This window comes from Paralichthys olivaceus, chromosome 2 (assembly GCF_024713975.1).
Source record: "Paralichthys olivaceus isolate ysfri-2021 chromosome 2, ASM2471397v2, whole genome shotgun sequence".
Taxonomy (NCBI): Eukaryota; Metazoa; Chordata; class Actinopteri; order Pleuronectiformes; family Paralichthyidae; genus Paralichthys; species Paralichthys olivaceus.
This window is the reverse complement of record NC_091094.1, coordinates 19,294,427-19,314,356: the sequence shown is the minus strand read 5'-3', so window position 1 is coordinate 19,314,356 and position 19,930 is coordinate 19,294,427. Positions and strand designations below refer to the sequence as shown.

The 19,930-nt window shown below is 41.3% G+C and overlaps 2 protein-coding genes across 6 annotated transcripts in view; both read right to left on the bottom strand.

Moving 5' to 3' along the window:
- loxl2a (lysyl oxidase-like 2a) overlaps window positions 1-8,012 on the bottom strand; it is a 29,710-nt gene extending 21,698 nt beyond the window's left edge. Inside the window, exons 1-3 of the mRNA XM_020086714.2 lie at window positions 7,872-8,012; window positions 5,818-6,111; window positions 2,928-3,103 (exon numbers count right to left, since the gene is read on the bottom strand). Coding sequence (XP_019942273.1) covers window positions 2,928-3,103; window positions 5,818-6,088 — 447 coding nt within the window. The 5' untranslated portion in view covers window positions 6,089-6,111; window positions 7,872-8,012. The remainder of the gene's footprint in view (window positions 1-2,927; window positions 3,104-5,817; window positions 6,112-7,871) is intronic.
- A 1,820-nt stretch (window positions 8,013-9,832) lies between these two features.
- Window positions 9,833-19,930, bottom strand: part of tacc1 (transforming, acidic coiled-coil containing protein 1) — a 28,788-nt gene continuing 18,690 nt past the window's right edge. For 3 of the 5 annotated variants that reach the window (XM_069510431.1, XM_069510418.1, XM_069510406.1), the window contains exons 3-14: window positions 16,701-18,345; window positions 16,191-16,226; window positions 15,789-15,852; window positions 15,045-15,231; window positions 14,320-14,384; window positions 13,597-13,728; window positions 13,416-13,492; window positions 13,252-13,295; window positions 12,540-12,703; window positions 12,343-12,449; window positions 12,117-12,237; window positions 9,833-11,376 (exon numbers count right to left, since the gene is read on the bottom strand). In XM_069510431.1, the coding sequence (XP_069366532.1) occupies window positions 11,311-11,376; window positions 12,117-12,237; window positions 12,343-12,449; window positions 12,540-12,703; window positions 13,252-13,295; window positions 13,416-13,492; window positions 13,597-13,728; window positions 14,320-14,384; window positions 15,045-15,231; window positions 15,789-15,852; window positions 16,191-16,226; window positions 16,701-18,322 (2,685 nt within the window). In that variant the 5' untranslated portion in view covers window positions 18,323-18,345 and the 3' untranslated portion in view covers window positions 9,833-11,310. The remainder of the gene's footprint in view (window positions 11,377-12,116; window positions 12,238-12,342; window positions 12,450-12,539; window positions 12,704-13,251; window positions 13,296-13,415; window positions 13,493-13,596; window positions 13,729-14,319; window positions 14,385-15,044; window positions 15,232-15,788; window positions 15,853-16,190; window positions 16,227-16,700; window positions 18,346-19,930) is intronic. The other 2 variants (XM_069510422.1, XM_069510414.1) reach the window with 1 other exon arrangement.

The window sequence follows — 19,930 nt, the reverse complement described above, 5'->3', positions numbered from 1 at the left end:
CCCAAAGACAAACTGTCCATCATGTATAAATACATAGATTCCAGGCAGTGTCGCTGAAGCATTGAAGCTGGTTGAAATAATTAAGATTATCCATGGTAATGATTCAGTCACAGAGGAATGTTAGTTCCGTTGTTGTGTTAAAAAGCATTACGTAACCGGTTGTCATGGGGAGAGGAAGAGGAATCTGCAGAGGTCAGATCAGTAGCAGACTGAGATATGCACGGTCGTTACAGAGGTTAAATGACGGCTCTGATTTAGACTGTGTGAGAAAAACACTTTCAGCAATATGACTTTGATATCCTGCTAACGCCCTACGACTGTTTTAGTCGTGTCTACAGTTCAACGCGTCTTTGATTGACTCGGCTAAAATTTGAGACGTGCAAGTTGTGCCAGCGGAAGCTGCTGTTTTCATTAATGACAGACTGATGTTTTCAGTAGACTATCATTTGTGGTCTAAGCTGAACTTGCCAGAATGAGCTGTTATGGTCTAATCTTCACTTATTCCCATACACTGTCAAATTGTCTCATGATGTATCCCTCACAAAAACAAGATAATTACAGTTTGAAGCAACTTTATGACCTGTACAGTTACCCAGAAATACTTACAAAATACCTAATTTTTGTATAATTCAAATGGTAATTAAAATTTTATCTGCAAAATTCAGGTATACCATATAAAAACAATTCAACAAATCACTACATAACACTAAAAGTTGATGGAAACCTTTTAATGCACCAGTTTTTAAACGTTTAAAAAGATTCAAATTGATGAAGACACTGAGTGCTTCACTCTTTTAGTTTTACCATTACTTACACTATAGTACACTCATGGTTGGGGTGTTAACTTTTCAGGTGCAGCACAGAATCTCGATTCATGCTGTGAATAAACAGATTGAAGGAACAGTGCTGCCCATCGTTGACGTCAGCCCATGCATGGTTAAAGGTGTATGGCTTTAGCCAGACCAAGGAAATATTTACAGGGTGGGGGACTGAGGTAACTCCCCAGAGGCCCTAGAAGCACTCAACATATAAGGAACAAGAGGGTGCTGCTTATGGACCCGACCTGGAAAAAAAAAATCCTGAAAAGGGTTCAATAGTGCTTTCATTGCCATGACTCAGCTAGAAGGTTACACAAGTATTTCAGGTGAACTCCTCAGGCTTGTCGTCTAAAATGAATCCAGTAAAAAACGCAGTCACACTTCTGGCTGTTGTAGAGAGATGGGTTATTCAGCAGAATCTACCACCCTACATCTAGTATACATAAGAACAAAACTGTAAAACCAAAGCAGTAAAAAAAGGACTGCTGTTGTAAGTGTTGCTTCATCAGTGTCAGTCTGGTTTTAATAGAGAAACCATCTGTGGCAGTGTGTTTTCAATGACTTATTCTCAGACAAGCTGAAGGAATGCTGCTATCCTCCTTTCTCCCTCTGTCTCGCAGTCACAAACCCACGCTGACTTTCCGTCCGGCACAGAGGCGGTCTGAGACAGGATGGTCTTCCCCCTCTCTGAGTCATGGCTGCAGAGTGGGCTGGGGTCTGCTGAGGGCTGGTGACAGACTAATAGCAGCGTGGCAAAGTCATCAGTGCAAATGGTGGAGTGGACAGCTCAACATTATTCGCTGACTAGTGGATTATGTCATCGGCCTGATGTCAGTGCAGATGTGACTACCTGCACGTCTTGTCCAGACAGACTGATTTAATATCCATAAGGACATTTCCGTTACTGGTTGTATCCATTTCATCATAAAGATCATAAAACACTGGTGCGAGTTTCAGCAGCTGTTCATAAGTTCTGATTGACTTTGGTTAATAATAACTTAACAAGAAGTGTTTACCAGATTGAAATAAATTGCAAACATACTAGATCATATGTAGACACTAATGTTGGTAAATATATATGCCTACATAACTGCCATTTGTAACCTTTTAGCTGGCTTAACTAAAAAAATAATAGTACCTTGCTAAATATGAACAGAGCAATAGCAGAATAAGAATATTGTCCATACGTCTGTCTGGCACTTATATAAAAATTCTCTGTAACTCTGTAAAAATGATCAAAACAACAATATTGGAATTACATTTTATAAAAAACTAAAAAAATACCTCAAATTAGTAAGTATTCTCCCAAACACCATTAGAGTGAATGAGCAAAGAAAGTATATAATGTATAATAATTATGGAATATTTCCACACCTTCTAAATTGTATAAATACTACTAAAACTGATACGTTTGCTTCTATGCAGTATACATATTAACAAGTCACACCTAGAGTAAGTTTTATATATTGTTTGGTCACTTAAACTGTATTTTTTTTATTTGTGTTACAGTTTGTGAGCTACTGTTACTGTTGAAGCTACTTAGTTTTTAATTGGACATTACTAGTCTAAACAGGCCAAGGCATGATAAGTCAAGTTTTAATGGTGCAGTCTGATAAAAGTAACCACTGGTATGAGACTTGTCTGACTTGCAAAAACATTTTTGAATAGTTGCTGCCACCCTGTCCTGACCCGTATGTTGGTGTTCAGTCGCTGTGGTTGGAGCGAGGATATGAAAGTTAATCAGTGAACCAAGAAGACATATCGATGATGGATATTTCATCCCATAGCAAGTTTATCTGTATTTCCTTTGGGACAAGTGAGCCTCAACAATGTGGGGACTATGTTTTAATCCAGTGAAATATTGTTCCCCTTATGACCAACTGACAGACAACTCACATGTGGTGCAAGAATTTTCTTTCATCCCGAGCCTGTCCTCTTCTTTTTTTATTGTGAACATCTGTTCAGGTTGCATGTGTGTACTTGAACCATGCGTGGATGGTAGTAGCTGGCTGGAAATGATCCCACCCTGGTGTTAAATTTGTGTGACATGGACCTACACGTGCATGTTTGATCGTTTAGACATAAGTGTGTAGCTCAATGCGAACTCACCTCGTCACCATGGGCCTGGTTCCGGATGAACTTGAAGCCTGCAATGCGCTTCTGGTTGCACACCACCCCGACATCCTCCGAATGTTTGCAGTCAGACACTCCAAAGCCGTTGGACTCACACTGAGCCAGACTCTTCTCTCCACCAGTGCAGTGCACGTTGTCGAGCCAGATACGGCCTGGAGCGAAGAGGAGCAGAGTTATGTGTGAACTGACACGTTCTCTGATGAAGATAAAGGGTTTCTGCGAGAAGACTCAACAAGTTTTGAGGATGTTTATTCTAATATTATCTGTGAGGAGTTTTTTTTTCTTATTATCTTTGAACCTCTTCTGTTAGTTAAATTAAATGAGCAATGATAAAATGTCATCTTGGGTTTTAGGAAAGTGTGACCAGCATTTATTTTTCTAAATATTTTATAAACCAAGTCATTTTCAATTATTTGTGAAGAAAAGAATCATTAGTTACAGAGTCCTTGTTGACCGTCAGCAACTTTTAGAGTCATGATGCTGCTTCCTTGGCCTGCAGGTCTGACTTGTGATTTGAATGTACACCCTTTTTTAGAAATATCATGAAATAACTAGAATGGCACTTATGAAACCACACTATTTTTATCAATATCCATGAATTATGCTCTGAGACAAAATAAATTGAAAGACGCCCTATCTCGCAATTTTAAAGAAAGTGAAAAAAAAATCCTCGATCCAAGCCCTGATCTGAATTAACTGGATTCTTCCTTGGGTCATGTCCCACCCAAACCAAATCACACGAATGCAAACAAAAACATTAACCTCCTTGAATAAGATGAAAATAAATACTGTATTAAAGGACGTGCATTTCATATTACAATGTGAGTCATCATTCATCCTTGTTATGGCAGGGCTGATGCTGCACTCTCCACTGAGCAACATGTTGCCACAATCCCTGTCCCTTTCCCTGACAGAGGATTACTTCATTTGAAAAGTAAAATTAAAGAGTGCTTTCAATATTGCACCTTTACCGTCTTAAGCTGCGTGTCACACCCCGTTGACACCTATCTCAGCATTTCCACTGTCGTCTAGTCACAGAGACAGTAGACCTACTCACATGGAGATGTGTTTGGTCTCCACCATAACCTGACGCATCTTTTCAGCCACAACCTGGCCAATAAATGCTGTAACGGCTGAAGTGGATCATCTGCCGTCCAGCTGCCTGTTCCGGATCAGCCTGCTGAAGCACGGAAACCCCAACAACTGTAGGAATGGAAACCACCAACGGATTGCTCCTCTGACTGTCTCAACACGCTGCTGAGGAACATCCTGATCATACCAAGAAAGTGACTGAGTGTTATACGGTCACGTAGCCTCCTCCTGGCAGCAGATGATTACCTCGGGAACATTTTTTCATAATAGGAGCCAAGTTTCCTGGTGGTGATTTACTGCAGACAGTCCACGTGACAGCCAGCCTGATCTCAATGCATTTCTGGCTAAAGAAACATTCAGAATGGCCAGTTGTAATTGTTTTGAATTGTTGTGTTAAAACCATCATTTGCAAGCTGGTGAAAAGTGGGAGCGCAGCCTGCAGGGAGCCATTAATTTTCAAATTGGGCTTTTATTGGCGTTCTGAGTCAACCACATAACCTAAACTCAAAATTATAGCAAACTGGAACAGAGCATAGTGTTCCTAAGTGGATCTGAATAAATGTGAATTTGTGATTTTATTACCTGAGTTTGCAAATTACAGCTGTGCAAATGCTGCTGGGAATCGGATTAACAACCAGGCAGGAAAATTACTGCATCCAAAAGGGAGATGTCCTTGTACTTGTTATGTGGTTATGTCTTCAATTGAAAACATGTGATGGTCTCTTTCAACAGTCACAATGATGATGGGAAAAAGCTCTTGATCACTTTTACAGCCATGTGTCTCTACAAACAACAAGAAAACACACGCACACAGCCTCAACCTTCCTCTCTAAATGATTCTCCTTTAAACTAATTTGAATCCATTTGTCAGAATAAAGAGAAACCTCCTCAAAATGGCCCACTCATTTTCTGCACCCATTTTAAGTGAAAATTCAACATTAATCTTTAGGAACGCAGAAGGGTCACACCCTGACCACATCCACAAATGCCTCCATCTCTACATTCCTACATCACATTCAGTGCAAACATTTTCCTCTCTGCACAGACAGGCCATACATAAACATCACACTGTTTTGCTGCTTCTCATAAAATGGTATTTGCATGCAACATTACATGCATGGGGTCTATTACTTTATAAACGTAATCCTTAAAATTGCTATAATGACTCTGGTGCTTTGGGAAGTAAACAGCCAAGGTAATTACTTCACTGTTGAAGTGGCAGGCTGGATGTGGCCGAGACCCAGTGGGAAAACATGCCTTTAACAAGGGACACTGTTTTAATTAACAACTTACTCATACATATACACCACCAGCAGCTACAGCTTTGAAAATCTTATCAGGGTTTGTTTTTTTACAGTGATGGAGGAATTCACATGAGATAAAGAAAAAGGGGATGAGATTATGTCTCATGTGTGTTTTTTCATTAAATGTGTGTGCGTGTCTGGTTAACACACCCAGTGTTTCCAGTCTTGACCCCCCACCCAACCCTGGTGCTACTTCATGAGCTGATTGGCGTCTCTCACGTCTCCTCTAATGGGGAAACCAGTGCCTCAGGATATTAGCAGATGGGGGAAACGTGTACCTCATTCAAAGATGTTTTTTCCATGGAACACATGACACAGTTTGAAGAGATATACTGCGTCTGTGTGGTTGGCTGATTGGCAGTTTGCAGAGATTATCAACCATCAACCCTCATCTCAGGTCTTAAACAGCTGAAGAACGTGGGTTTGAGATGAAATTTCCAAAAATATCAACATATACAACTTTTTCTTACCTTCTCCTCTTCCGTACTTGGCCGAGGGCGACCAGGACTCTGCGTTTATGAAGCCAAGCTCTCTGCACACCACGTGGGCAGTGTAGATGGAGAAGTCGTCATCACACACTGTCCCCCACTCTCCATTGTAGAAAACCTCCACCCTACCCTCGTAGTGTTTCCGCTTCTCTCCAACGAGACGGAGCTGGATCACAGGTGTGCCAGAGTTTGACTGAGCATTGCACAGCGCACACATGTACAGCAAAGAGAACAAGGCACCTGGGTGCAGCATGATGCAGGAGGCTGGAGGAGAATCTAAAAAGAAGATGATGAGTGACTGTCAGAGGCTGTTTCAAGCTGAACTCAACAATTCCCCTGATTATTACCTCTATCAAGGAGGATATGTTTTCACCTCTTTTATTTCTTGGAAGATTTTTGTTTGCAAAATTATACAAAAACTACAAGAAGAATTATCAATGCTCTCGGTTGAAAGATGTGATAGGGTTCAGTGTAGAACCTATTAAATGTTTACTGCAGATTCAGATCTGACGGCAGATCCAGTGGATTTTTTTATCACTTTCTTTAACACTGCGAGATAAAAAGTTGTTTTTGACATTTGAATTGATTTCCCACTGAACAATTCATGGAGCAGGCATGGAGCCTTGTCCATAAGTTGGTTTATTATAAAATCTTGCACATGCTACAGTTTGGTTTGGCTATCATGAAGTTACCAGAGATCCCTCACCAGCCTCTCTACACCACAAATATAAGTTTGAGGATCAGTAAAAATGTGAAACTGCATTTGACTGCCAATAAGGGAGAGAAGAAGTGGAATTTGGGTGAAAATGGAGGTTGTGTTGCTGAGACAAGGATTCCTGCCTCTGTCTTTCTGACAGCCTAATGAGGAGCAAATGTGGGCCTCTGCAGGGTGGGTGCTGCCCCTCTCACTTATCTACTGATCTCTGCCTGAAGGCTGCACAACTGAGAAGGAAAGTTAACTCTCCATCGATATTTCATGGCAGACCATGAAAGTGTCAACGGACGGACCAAAAGCCCTGGGGGAGGAATGTTCCTGGAGTTAAATGAGGGGAGGAGGACAGTGAAAGTAAGGAGACCTCCAGGTCTGTGGTGTGAGGAGGGAGAAGGAGGAGGAGGATGAGGACGGGGGTGATTTCCAAGTTGACGTCATAGTAACAGCCAACAAACTGCAGAACGCAGGGGCTAGACAAAACACCCCTGGTGTACACACTCAATAAACTGTGAGACGTCACTTGAGATCCTCCAGTGAAAAACCTCTGGGAGGAACAAGTTCAGCAGGAGCTGCTTTGATCTGGCCTCTTGAATTTCAGTGTCTCTGACACAACTTTTTCAGAGTCCACTTATGAACACACAGTGAACTAACATAATGTGTTACCTCCACAAACCTTTGAAAAATGTACACTTCTCCTGAATTTGTGTTGTGTAAGGTCTATACTTCCTACAAAACCAGCTACAGAAACACGCAAGAACAATAAGACTAGGGGAGAGTCAGTGAAAGGTAGCCAAGGACTTTCCAGTCAACTTGATATTCCAAAATCCCCACATAATGAATTTATGGCTTCCTCAGTCAAAGCCAGTGCTTTTTCTATTTCCTATTGTTCATGAGTGAAAAGCACAAATCAACCATCAAGTGTCTGTTAAGCCTGAACAGGGGAGTCCTGCAGCTTCTTCTGGGAATCCAGACACATATAAAATAAGAATACTTTCCCTCTCTTCTGCATTTGGGTTAATAATGCATTGCAGCAATACAAACATTATAGCCTATGTTTAGATCAAGTTCACTTTAAATGGGTGTAACTCTTGTTTGGTAAACTACTACAGAAGATAAAATGACTGCAAACTACTTTTTACAGTGATCATTAATTTAAATATTCATCCTGTTTATGTTCCAAGTCATGCAGAGGGGACAAAGAAGGAGAACTGTGCAGTTTGCAGAGAGTCTCATGTTTCAAGAAAAAGTTTCACAGAGTCCTGCTCGTGCGGATCAGATCATCCTATCAGAAGTTGTCTATCCTGACATGAAGATGAAAACTTACCTGTACAGACGGAGAACAGGCGGCTCAGTCCTCCACACACACACCTTCCGTTTTCTGGGCTGCAGCAGAGGATGAGTTATGCAGCAGAACTTATTCCTCTCTTCTCCTCCTCTGCCTCTTTTCTCCTCTCACTTCTGCCAGCGCGCTCCCGTCCCACTCATCGCCGCGGCCAGCAGCCAATCAGCGACCACCTCAGCATCCTGGACCCGCCCCCTCCGACTCGGTCACCATGGGTTACAAAAACACTCTGCACGTGCTGGAAAGACCCTGGACCCGGATCTGAGGATTATGAAACCCAGCTCAGTCTCATGGCCTCATCAAGTCCAACACTTGAGGCTGCATCCTCCATGAGAACATTATTCATAACTCCAGAGAGGTCAATAACTTATTGTCAAAGATTATAGGCTATCATTAAATCCTATTTTATTTATTAACTGTACAAACTGCTTGTCGTTAATCATACCATCCAACACAGACCCCACTTCCCAAAATGTCTTCTCAGTGTAACAGAGATAAAACGAACTTTATTGTTTTTAATTTGTATTTTTAAAATGTATTTATAATTAAATGATTAAGTGAATTTAATCCTTGTGTATTTTTATATTTACCATGATGTTTCATTGCTGTGTTATTCTACTATGTCTTTGGAGACTGGACAGTTTTTGTTGACATTTTTAAACACACAGTTTGGTTTTGCAGGTGCAGAGAAACACCAGAAGGCGAATACCTGGTTTTATATTTTCCTCGGCCGGGGCCATTAAACGGTGGAGAGCAGTCCTCTGAGTCCTCTGAGTCCTCTCAGTTGTCTCCTGTCTACGCCTAAAGCACTAGAAGAGAAATTTGGGGATACTCTAGGAGTGTATCTGTAAAGTTTGGTCAAGCTATGTTTTAAAAGTTGTTAAAATGACTAGTGTAATATATTTAGGACTTAAATGTTAGTGAAGGCTAGTTTAGGTGAATTTCTCCACTGAAAATCATGTCTGCTGCTCTGTGCACCTTCTGCCTGCTGGTAAAGCTGTTTTGGTCCACCTGCATACAGACATTAGTTGGCAAAGTTAGGACAACAGTTTCCATCGAACAACACCAAAGTCAAGTCCACTTGCTTTCTTTCTTTCACAAGATGAATGACAGACCAAGTAAGAAGTGATAAATCTGTGGTGGATATTCTTACAAAAGAAACATTTAGAATGATCTCTTTATTCCAATCCAAAGAACAGAAAGCAGAAAACATTATTGGAATGTAAGAAGAGAAACTATCCAGATTGTATCTATGATAGTTCCCTCTCTCCCTTCAGTAAATCCTACACGTGTAAGCCTCCTCACTGACAATGATGTTGACAGTGAAGTGACTGACCTGTCAGAATAAGCTGAAGCTGACCAGAGCCATGTTTGTTTTCCTGTGGTTTCTGAGGACTCCACCATGTTGTGAGAAGGTGCTAATCCAGGGATGTTGCAGACTGAATAATTCAATAGACACAGTTTCAGAAAAACATACGTCCAGATAGCGTACAATTTAAAACATATGCACAAACATCTTGGTCAGGTTGAAACAGAACAGGGGAGTATTAAAACATACAACTGCAGTGCTGGTCCCAGTTAGTAACTCAACTACCTTAGTGTCATTTCTCAATCTACATTATAACAATGTCATCACATCCTAAATATATACTGAAATGTTTCCTTACAAATTAATCGACCACGCCACATGGGCGAAGATAGACTGTTTTGTTGATGTATTTATGGACACATTGTTATGGCTGTTAAATTTGACTGCTGGATGAAACTGCAGGCTCCTGACTGACAAACAAAACACCACAAATGACATGTCTGTAAAAAGTAACCGTGGAAAACTGGCTCCTCCTAAGGATTGAAAACCATCTGTCTGAATTTACTTCTGTTTATGTTCATCTCTGGTTTGTCATGCACAGCTGAAATGATTGAGGCAGAGGAGGACGGTGGCATCATATTAAATCTTTTAAACCATTTATTCAGGAATGCACAAAATAATCTGAGTATATTCTTAATAATTCGTCAAGTCTACAAATATTAGCAATGGAAATTCAGAATACTCTTTTCATAAAGTATAAAATTCACGCATATTGTAATGTGACAATGGGTTTGCATTGAAAAGCACCTTCACTGTAACACCAACACAACTGGACAAGGTCACACTGAAACCCATCTCGGTTTACATATACAGACATTTGGCAACTGATTGTGCTGACGTGAAATAAGGTCTCTATACAAAAACCTGTCTTTTATATATGATACATGTCTGAGTGATATCTGAGATATGTTCATAATCTGCCCCCACATCACAGACCTTGACCATAAAAGTAATGTGGTCCATCTTGTGCACACATGAATCATTGTTTTTTAACTGCAGGTAAAACATTATAACTGTAAACCCATGCTGCTCACTGTTGTACTTTAGTCATAGAAATATACATTTTGGCAACAGACTTTAGAAACAATGAGGTGGGACAAATTTTCTTTTTCATAATAAACAAAATAAAGGCACACCAGCAACATGTGAACTCACACATACAATATGAATACGATCCAAATATATCTACATGGCATCATCAGACTGTGCTTTTCCACACTTGAATGCAGAGTGCGAGAAAATGAATCTTGGCACATGGTTCATTATTAAGTATATTAAGCAAGGTTTTACTGCTTAAAACTTTCATCTTCACCCATCATCAAACTCCCATCAAATGAAGATATTATATAACTGAGTGAAAAGTTTTGAGCTTCATAAGTGCTCCTGAAATTTAACAATCCCAGAGATGTAAAGGGGTAAAATCTACAAGATGTAAAAATATTGTGGTTTGACTTCAAAATCTGTGAGACAATAATGATAAAATGAAAAATGCAACTTATGAAAATATCTGTAATATTACTTCCAGCTCATTTACAGATGATAGAAAATAAACAGCAGAGCAAAACTATATGTATCGTAAATGATATACCAGCAAATGTTAAACTTAATACTTTGATCATTTGTTCTTCCTCTATCAGATTCAACATTCAAATGTTTTCTTTCTCTTAGTTTCCTCATTATTTTCTACAGCTTTGTGTGAAACAAGTTTGATAAAATGATGTTGAAAAAGAAGAAGAAAGATGAAAATCATCACGAATAATCATTTAACCTCAACATTATTAATTCAATCCTAAAAAAAGATCAATAAATCATAGCAGGAATATATCACTTGACTTTTCCTTCAATATAATTAAAATAATCTTGATAACTTTGTGCTTCTTAAATTACACAATGACATATTTCTGCTTTTATATTTCAATCAATCAATCACGAGAAAGTGCAACCATCTCTCAACCTGTATTTCAATAATATCTACTTTTTAAACATGAGCTGACAAAGAGAACACTGAGATGTGTTCATGTACAGAATTTACATCACATGTAGGCACATGTATCAGTCTGTTCCCATTTTGGCGATCAGTTCATCGCAGATCTTGGTGAGCTCCTCGATCTCTTGGTTCTGTGAGAGACAGACACAAGTTTTAGAAAATGATCTCACAGATCTGCCAGGACAGAAACACGTCTCCATAAAGGTACGATGAAAGGCTCTGAATCTGTTGGCAGAGAAAAGGTTTCCATGTACCTTGCACAGCAGCCAATGAATAAACAGGCTTAATCCAGTGTGCTGCATTTCATACACTAATAATCTGAGCACACACAGGTATTTGGTAACACAGTTGTTTAGCTGACATCCATCAACAAAATAGAAAACTGAGAACAACATGCTTTTCTCCCCATATAACTTCCAATGCATTGTGGGCTTAGTAAATGAAACACTGCACTCTAGTGTCTCATTCCATGCTGGCACATTTTTACAAGCAGTGCTCATTGCCTGCACGCGTATAAACACAGCAAAAGACTATGACTGTAATGAAACAACACAATTAACCCATGTTTTTACATTGTGAGTAAAAATTTCCAGTTTTACAATACAGGAAAATGTTTGTTTGCATTGAAAGAGTAAGAAAAATATGTGTAGTTCGTCATGATGCAAATAGTAAAAAGCTGATGGGAGCACATGTTTATCTGCAACCAAATTTAAAGGCAAAATCAAATTTAACAAACAGACAGGAAACCACTGGTTCTGTGGGAGTTGTGGTGAATTCTATTAGTTAACATGCAGCTGTACTTCACACATTTTACCAAACTTTACATTTGAAAACTGTTAATCGCTTAGTACCATGTATTCACTCATACTACCTTTTGAAGCACAGCTCTTTCAAGTGACTCCACCTTCATCTGCTCCATCCTCAGGCTGGCGTTCAGAGCCACGCCCTCAGTGTTGGCCTTGGCTCGCACCTGGGCTATCTCTTCATTCGCCCTTCGAAATTCGAGGAGCAGAGGAGAGGAAGGAGGGAGGAGATGATTGTCAGAATCAGACTTGAACTCCAGTGGATTTATTCAAATCCTGTCTTATGACACTTACTTATCCAGTTTCTCCTCAGCATGAACCTTGAGAGTCTGGTACCGCTGCTCCTCCTGCTTGATCCTCATCAGGTAGTCCTGTGCACACTTCTTCAGCACCTCCTCATTCTGTACAGATGCATGTAGAGAGTATATAGTGAGCTGATTATTACATGAAGGTGGAATGAACTGCACAATGCCATATAAAGCTGTACTGACCTTCTTGAAGCCCTCCAGGACTCCCTTCAAGGACTCATACCTCCTGAAGAGGTCAGCGAAGGAGCGCTCCACTGAGTTGAGGTCAGCGAGAGCCTGATCTCTCTCTAAGGTCAGCTGCCTCACTGACTTACTGCAGGACAGTGTCTTCTGCTGCTGCTCATCCTCTACAGACAGACAGAGAAAAGGTTTATGCAAACAACTCAAGACTGAAACAGTGCTGTTGAACACAGCCTACAAATGTGTTGACACAACGGTTGTGTTGTGAGTATTTGGTTGTGTTATGAGTATATGGATGTACTCTGAGTATTTCGTTGTGTTATGAGTATTTGTTTGTATTATGAGTATATGGTTGTGTTGTGAGTATTTAGTTGCATTGTGAGTATTTGGTTGTGTTGTGAGTATTTGATTGTGTGAGTGATGTGTGTGTGTGTGTGTGTGTGTGTGTGTGTGTTTGGTCTGTCGGGGAGCAAACATACACGCACACTGGTATTTCTCCATTTGCATTCGTTTTGTGAGTATTTGCATGTGTTAGTTTACATTGTAGTGCATTGAGCTCACATTATGTGAAGTGAATAGTTGTTACCTCCATCTACAGTTTAGGGATGAGGGGTAAATACACACACACTACTGACAATAAGCTATGAGGTGCTGTGTCTGTTAAATGAGAAAAAAACATATAGAAAAATATCACCACCAGGGGGCAGGAGCTTACCAATCATCTGTGCAACTGTCTTCTCATACTCTGCAACTATTTTCCTGAAAAGAAGAGAGCAGTCCTCTGTCAGCTTTGCTGATCGGGACATTTCTACATTTGTGCTGTCATGTTTTGTAAACAGTAAGTGAGGTGCTAGAGTAGCTACCAGTGAAACTTCATACCTCATCTCAAAAACCTCAGCTCTGCTTTCCTCACACTTTCTCTTCCACTCGTTGACCTCAATCTCTTTAGTGATGATCTGGTTAGAGGACAAAGAGAAAAAGGAAATAAACTGATTAGATATGTTTAAATCTGGAATAGTGATTATCATCAGATTTACTTCACTCGGTCAGTGATGTATACCTCTTCTCTGATCAGGGTGAGAACTGCAGCCTTGTCCATCTCACTCAGTGCTATGTTGTCCTGGCTCAAGGCTCCTGGGTCTGTGGCATCTTTGCTGGTAATCTTCAGAGTTGTGTTCATGCATATCTCACCCTGTAGAACACGCAGAAAACATAATGTGCTCAGTTTGACGAGATCTGATCCATGATCTTCAAATGTATGGTTGTTTTTATTCTTATTCTTATTAACAGCTTTTATCTAACCAGGTTATTCCCATTGTGGTTAATAATCTCTTTTACAAGGGAGACCAGGCATTAAAGTTTGATTGTATGAAATACTTGCACACAGACAACCTGTGCCTTGTTTCTAATCAATCATTAATAAATAATAAATCAATAAATAAATTATTTCAGACATTAGTACCTATTAGTCACATGATGCCTTTGAAAAGAGTGTTCTGAAAAAAACTGCTTACATTCATGCTGATTTAACAAATCAACATTTGTATTGTTTCACCATTGCAGAGGTTATCTTTGTTCTACATATTGTGTGAGTAAAAACTATTTGGTTCTTGTAGCAAAATAACTTGTGACTGAAACACAAGTCAAATGTTGATTCAGTATGAAAATAAAAACTAAGACTCCAATTATGAATAAACTTATCATTTACTGAGATGATGCTCAACAAACTGCTTGTGTTGAATTATTATGACTAACACCTGCCTGTGGTTCCTACAGTACTTACTATATCTTCCTTCAGGCTGCAGAGGTCCTTCTCCTCCTGCTGATCTGAAATCTTTGACTCAGGGCCTTTGAGGAAAAAAACACGTAATTCAGACACATGTTAATTGTACTAACTACTCATATCCCAATTACAAAAGGAAGAAGCATGTATCTTAAACATTAAGAATCTGGAAACGTAAGTATTCGTCTTGTTTTTGTGATAAAAAGATTTTGAACAGTGTAATATTTGCACCACTGACACAGACACAGTTTTAATTCACAATTGTGGGAAGCATCGGTTCCCTGGTGTCATATTTATAACTTCCTCATATCCAGGAGAGAGGTTTTTGCTGAGTTTGCAGGCTAAGTTTTATAATTTGACAGATTTTTGGAGCATTACAGTTACTCTCACTCCCCTGCAGTCTCATTTTGCTTGTTCGTGTTTTTTGGTTCAGCTGACACCGCTCTGCGGATGCCTACTTCTCCCACCTTCAATACTCTCATATAAAGTGGCACTATTACCCAGCACAAGGGGATTTATATGTCCAGGTGGAATAACAGAGACAAGACCTGTCATTTTGACATAAACATACATTTCTTTGTGAACACATTGGTCTGACAGCTGTTCCACTGAGGCTGGCTTAAAATTAAAACAAAGGTCATCTCTAGCCTGGGCGCTTCATTTTCCCAAGCGAAACAACACTCTTGAATATTACGCAACAGAGAAAATCTGAATCTGAAACCTACCATCCATAACAGATGTTTCATTGATTGGCTGTTTCACTGGTGCTTTATTGCATTCAGGTTCTCCCTTCTCCTTCTGGCTCTCCGTTGTCTCTCCCATGATGCCATTGGAGGCCAACTTCTCCTCATCAGTGGCATGATGAACCCGCTGAGTGATCTCCGGGGTCTGAACCACCACCTCGTCTTCCCCCTGCAAACAAGAGAACCCACATTATAATATGACTTATATCACTCAACTATAAAATGTTCTGTTGTGATATGAAAACTTTCATGACCTAATGAGGGTACAGCAGATTAATTCAGACACTCATCACAACCCCAGAGATCCAATATAACTACATAGTTTTGTGAGTATATTCCACCTGCTTAATGCCAGGGAAGTAACACTCAGATCAATTGTGTTAGGGTATCTTAGGTCCTCTGCGGCAGTACAATATCTCAAGGATATCTCCTGAGAGTGGAGCAGGTGATAATGTTGAGTTCATGTAGGAGCAGCAGACTGATATTTGACAGCGGAGTGTTAAGTCACAGTTCTGCACAGGACACTGCTGATGCTTCCATCGGCTAGCGTGACTGTGTGCGTGTGTGTACTTGTGTGTGTTGAGAGGTGAGGCCAAGAGGTTGGACAGCTGCCGAATAATGGACATTGCGGTGTCACTGCAGTAAAGCAAAACATTTCAGCTGACACAACATTCACACACACACACGTATATGTACACACACATAAAGCCAAAACCCACACATTACCTGATTACACACATCAAGCACCAGGGACTGGCTTTCATCATATTTCTGTACTTTACAGGAATTCCTACAAAACAAGCACATGGAAACAACACAACAGTTAAAAATATAAATATGACTAAAAAGCAGAGATCAAATTCAAGTTTCTATAACCATAAAGCTGCAAACGTTTCTGAGCCTCGTTGCATGTGAGTTGAGCCGCATACATTTATAACCACACAGGTGCTGCCCAGCTTCCAAAAGGGATCACGAGACAGGACAAATTAAACAGTGAGGGATCGGCCTTACAAGTTGGGGGGACACTGAGGGAGACACGTGCTCGCTCAAAGGTCAGTTCATGTCACGATGGGATTAAAATGGCGAGGGGCATGCGTGAGAGGCAGCGTCGATAGTGAGAGTACTTACAACAGAAAACAGAGAAACTTGACTTGTTCAGATTTCCTGAGGCCGAGAGAGGTGGGCGAAAGCAGAGGTTGAGGGAGTTGCGCAACAGACAAGAGGAGGAAGGATGAAGGATGAAGGGGGATAGAGCGAGGCATGGGGAGGGTTTTCATAAGGGAACAAAGAACAGGGGGAAGAAACAAACGTGTTCAGCTCAACATGTTAGATACTCAGCAGATAGTTTAAGGTTTGAGCAGACACACAAGATGCCGACAAGCTTGGAAAAGCTAGTTTGAACAGTGCATGCGTACTTTTAACAGTCTATTTATAATCTATATGGGAATTACATCAAGGGTCAGTATGCAGTGTTAAGTGTTTGTCATGTGTTCAAAGCATTGTTTGGTATGCATCCAGACACCCTCACTGACTGAATGTAGATAATAATATGTGATATCTATCTTTTATCTTCTGGGGCAAGAAAGGAAGAATGCAGACATGGATGGAAAATTCAATGTCATATCTCAGGAGACTAACCTCTCTTTGCTTTTCTTGGGCATCTGCCTCACTTTCTTCTCACCAGGCAATTGCCCAGCTTTCTGTTTTACTCCGTCATTCACTTTCTTCTCTGGCTGAGTGGCACTACTGGATGATTCCTCTGTGCTCAGGCTTTTGGAGGATTTGAAAGGGTCCACAGAGTCATCAAATTTGTCTGGGTCGAAGCTGTAAGAGCCCTTAGGCAGCACAGGAGAGCTGCTCGTGTTGCTGTTACTACCAAACGGATTGAAGTTCGGGTCATCCCACTGGCTGGGATCAAAGTTGTATGTTCCTGTTTTAGGAATAGGAATGTCGTCAAGGTTCAGAGGAGCGGAAGAGTCTGAAACTGGCAAAGAGGTTTCTGGGAGAGGATCTGAAACAGGTTCCGATATTTCCTGGGAAATTGGTTCGAATTCTGGTTCTGGTTTAGATACTGGTTCTGACTCTGTGGCTTCTGGTGCAGGTTTGCTGGAAGCCTCTTGTCTTTTGGGCCTCTGCTTCTTAGCTGTGAGTCTACTGATTGTCTTTTTTCCACCTAATTTCCTCGGAGGTGGTTTGCTAACTGGCCCCTCATCCAGACCAAACTCCAGTATGACAGGCTTGGTCTCAGATGAGGGCTCCATCATCTGTGCTTCTGCTGCTGAGTTGGCTTCGCAAACAGGAAATGAGCTACCAGGTGGCTCAAGTCTCGGTAGAGAGTTTGAACTGCATGGGGGAGGAGAGTTTTGGATTTTTGATCCACCGCTGGTAAAGGGGTTAAAGCTCATATCCAGCTGGTCAGGGTCAAAGTTGTATGTGGCCTTGGGAACAGAAAGTTCTTGTTCCTCATTTGATTGTCCAAGCTCGTCCAACGAAGCCTTCATTTTCAGAGACGGAGGCTTAGATTTGCTGGTTTTAGTCTTTTGAATGGGCTCCATCTGTTTGGGGAGGCCATTGCACTCTGGTTCTGAAACAGGGAAAGGTTTTTCCTCAGGGGGCTCCAGAGTTTGGTTGAGTGCTGGTTCACTGCTCTGCACTGAGTCTGGGTCTGGTGCTGGGGCTGAGACTGGAGCAGGAGCTGGGGCTAAGATTGGGGCAGGAGCTGGAGCTAAGATTGGGACAGGAGCTGGGGCTGGGGCTGAGATTGGGGCAGGAGCTGGGGCTAAGATTGGGGCAGGAGCTGAGGCTAAAATTGGGGCAGGAGCTGAGATTTGGGCAGGAGCTGGGGCTGAGATTTGGGCAGGAGCTGAGGCTGGGGCTGAGATTGGGGCAGGAGCTGGGGCTAAGATTGGGGCAGGAGCTGAGGCTAAAATTGGGGAAGGAACTGGGGCTGAGATTTGGGCAGGAGCTGGGGCTGGGGCTGATATTGGGGTAGGAGCTAGATCAATGACAGGGTCTGTATGCAGGATGGGTTCTGGGTCCAGGGATGCCTCAGAGGAAGGCACTGTGCATTCAGCCAACTGAGGAGTTTCCTTTACTGAGGAGAAATCAGTGACAAGCATGGAGCACAGAGCATCTGTTTTTTCTGCTTCTAGTGTCTGCTTGTTTATTTCCAGTGGGCCCCCCATAGGGACCACAGGCTCATCCTGACCCATGTTGTGTTTAAGAAAACTGTTGTGATCCTCGACAGGAGCGGTCACCATCAGGTGCTCGTCCTGATCCAAGTCTGAAGAACAAATGAGAGAAAGAAAAACACCAGAATTAACACTTCAGCTGCAAACAACAACCTCTCCAATCAGAACATAAACTCTGATGGCAGTGATATCTGATTGGCTCTCTTAGAAACAGGTTACTAGCCAGCCAACTGTTCCACTAGCTGCTGTTGCCATGGCGACATCTTACTATGAAGGCCGTCACATACCAAGAGGTACACTGGAAAATACAAAATAAATAGCTCTGTTTTTCACTCTGTGTTGTATTCTGAGGACAGCAGGGACAGCGGCTGCGATAGTGTAATCATTACCTCCAGGGCTCCTTTTGACACATCAACATATTTCTGTGTGCCTGTCATACCAGCCATATTCATGTAATATTATGTTGCTAAGAGACTAGCTCTGCCTGCTGTGTTTCTACCTACTTCTACACACATTAGCATGTCTCTCTGAGTGTCATTTTCAAAGAGCTCCTGCCATCTGACATGCCCATGCAAACACATCCTCATCCGTATCCACATATTCACTACAATGTTTTGTTAAAGTGGTCGTTTTGTTCTCTCTGTGTTTGTATAGAAGCAGAACAAGTCACAGCAAATATTCAGCTAACTCAGCTGCAAAATACGCCAATCCCACAGTCTAATTTGCCTCGTGTTTTGCATCTGTTTACCATTTTATGAAGATATTTTTGAAAGGATATTTTTTTACCATATATCTGTTCATAGTAGTAGATTTGTTTCAGTTTCTTTGAAATGACCAATATCAAGCATCCCGCTGTGTACATAATCAGGTTTTATGTTTGGGGACTTTTTGTCACATAGTCATCCACCGTCTGTTAAATATTTATAAAGTGCCACCGTGTGTAGACTGATTCTGATGCAGTGATGGAGACTTTGGATGGGCACAGACACAGAGATTACCATGTTTATATCCAAAGAAGTTTATAGAGTCACTTCAGCTCCTGGCTGCCAGGATTCAAACATCTTCCTCCTCCAACAGCTGCAGGGTTAAGGATGTTTGTGGTTGCAACAAACATTAACTCCTTCCCCTCTCTGTATCCTGGCTGACCTGTGCAACGTACACTTCTGTAAAATGTTGCTGGAGCTGTTTTACCAGGAGATTTTAACCCTATCAGAGCTGCAGCAGCTTCATTATAACGCTTGTTCTCGAAATGCTACTTTAAAAAAGCGAGCAGCTCGATGGTTTCAGCCTGATAACGATCTTTGTTCAGTCACTCCCTTACTGTGACCTCTATCACTGACCAGCACAAAGCAGGGCCAGCTTTTGTTGAACCTGTTGAATTCCAAAGCAAAGGCCATTCCCACACTCTGCTGCAGACTCCTGCTGTTAGATTCAACTGACATTGACAGTGCTTCTGCCACCAACACACCCAAAACCCACCCAAAAATTCCTACTCAGTGTGGATACCAGTTTACATACCAAACATGCAGGACAGCTTTACTATTAGGTAACCTCAGGTATCTGCATTGTGCATTGGATGGAATTTAACACATAGAAAGAGTGAATGCTTCTTTCACTGGTTATGGAGCTTGTACCTCCAAAAAGGCAGGTCAATTCTTATTGAAGCTGAAATGAAGT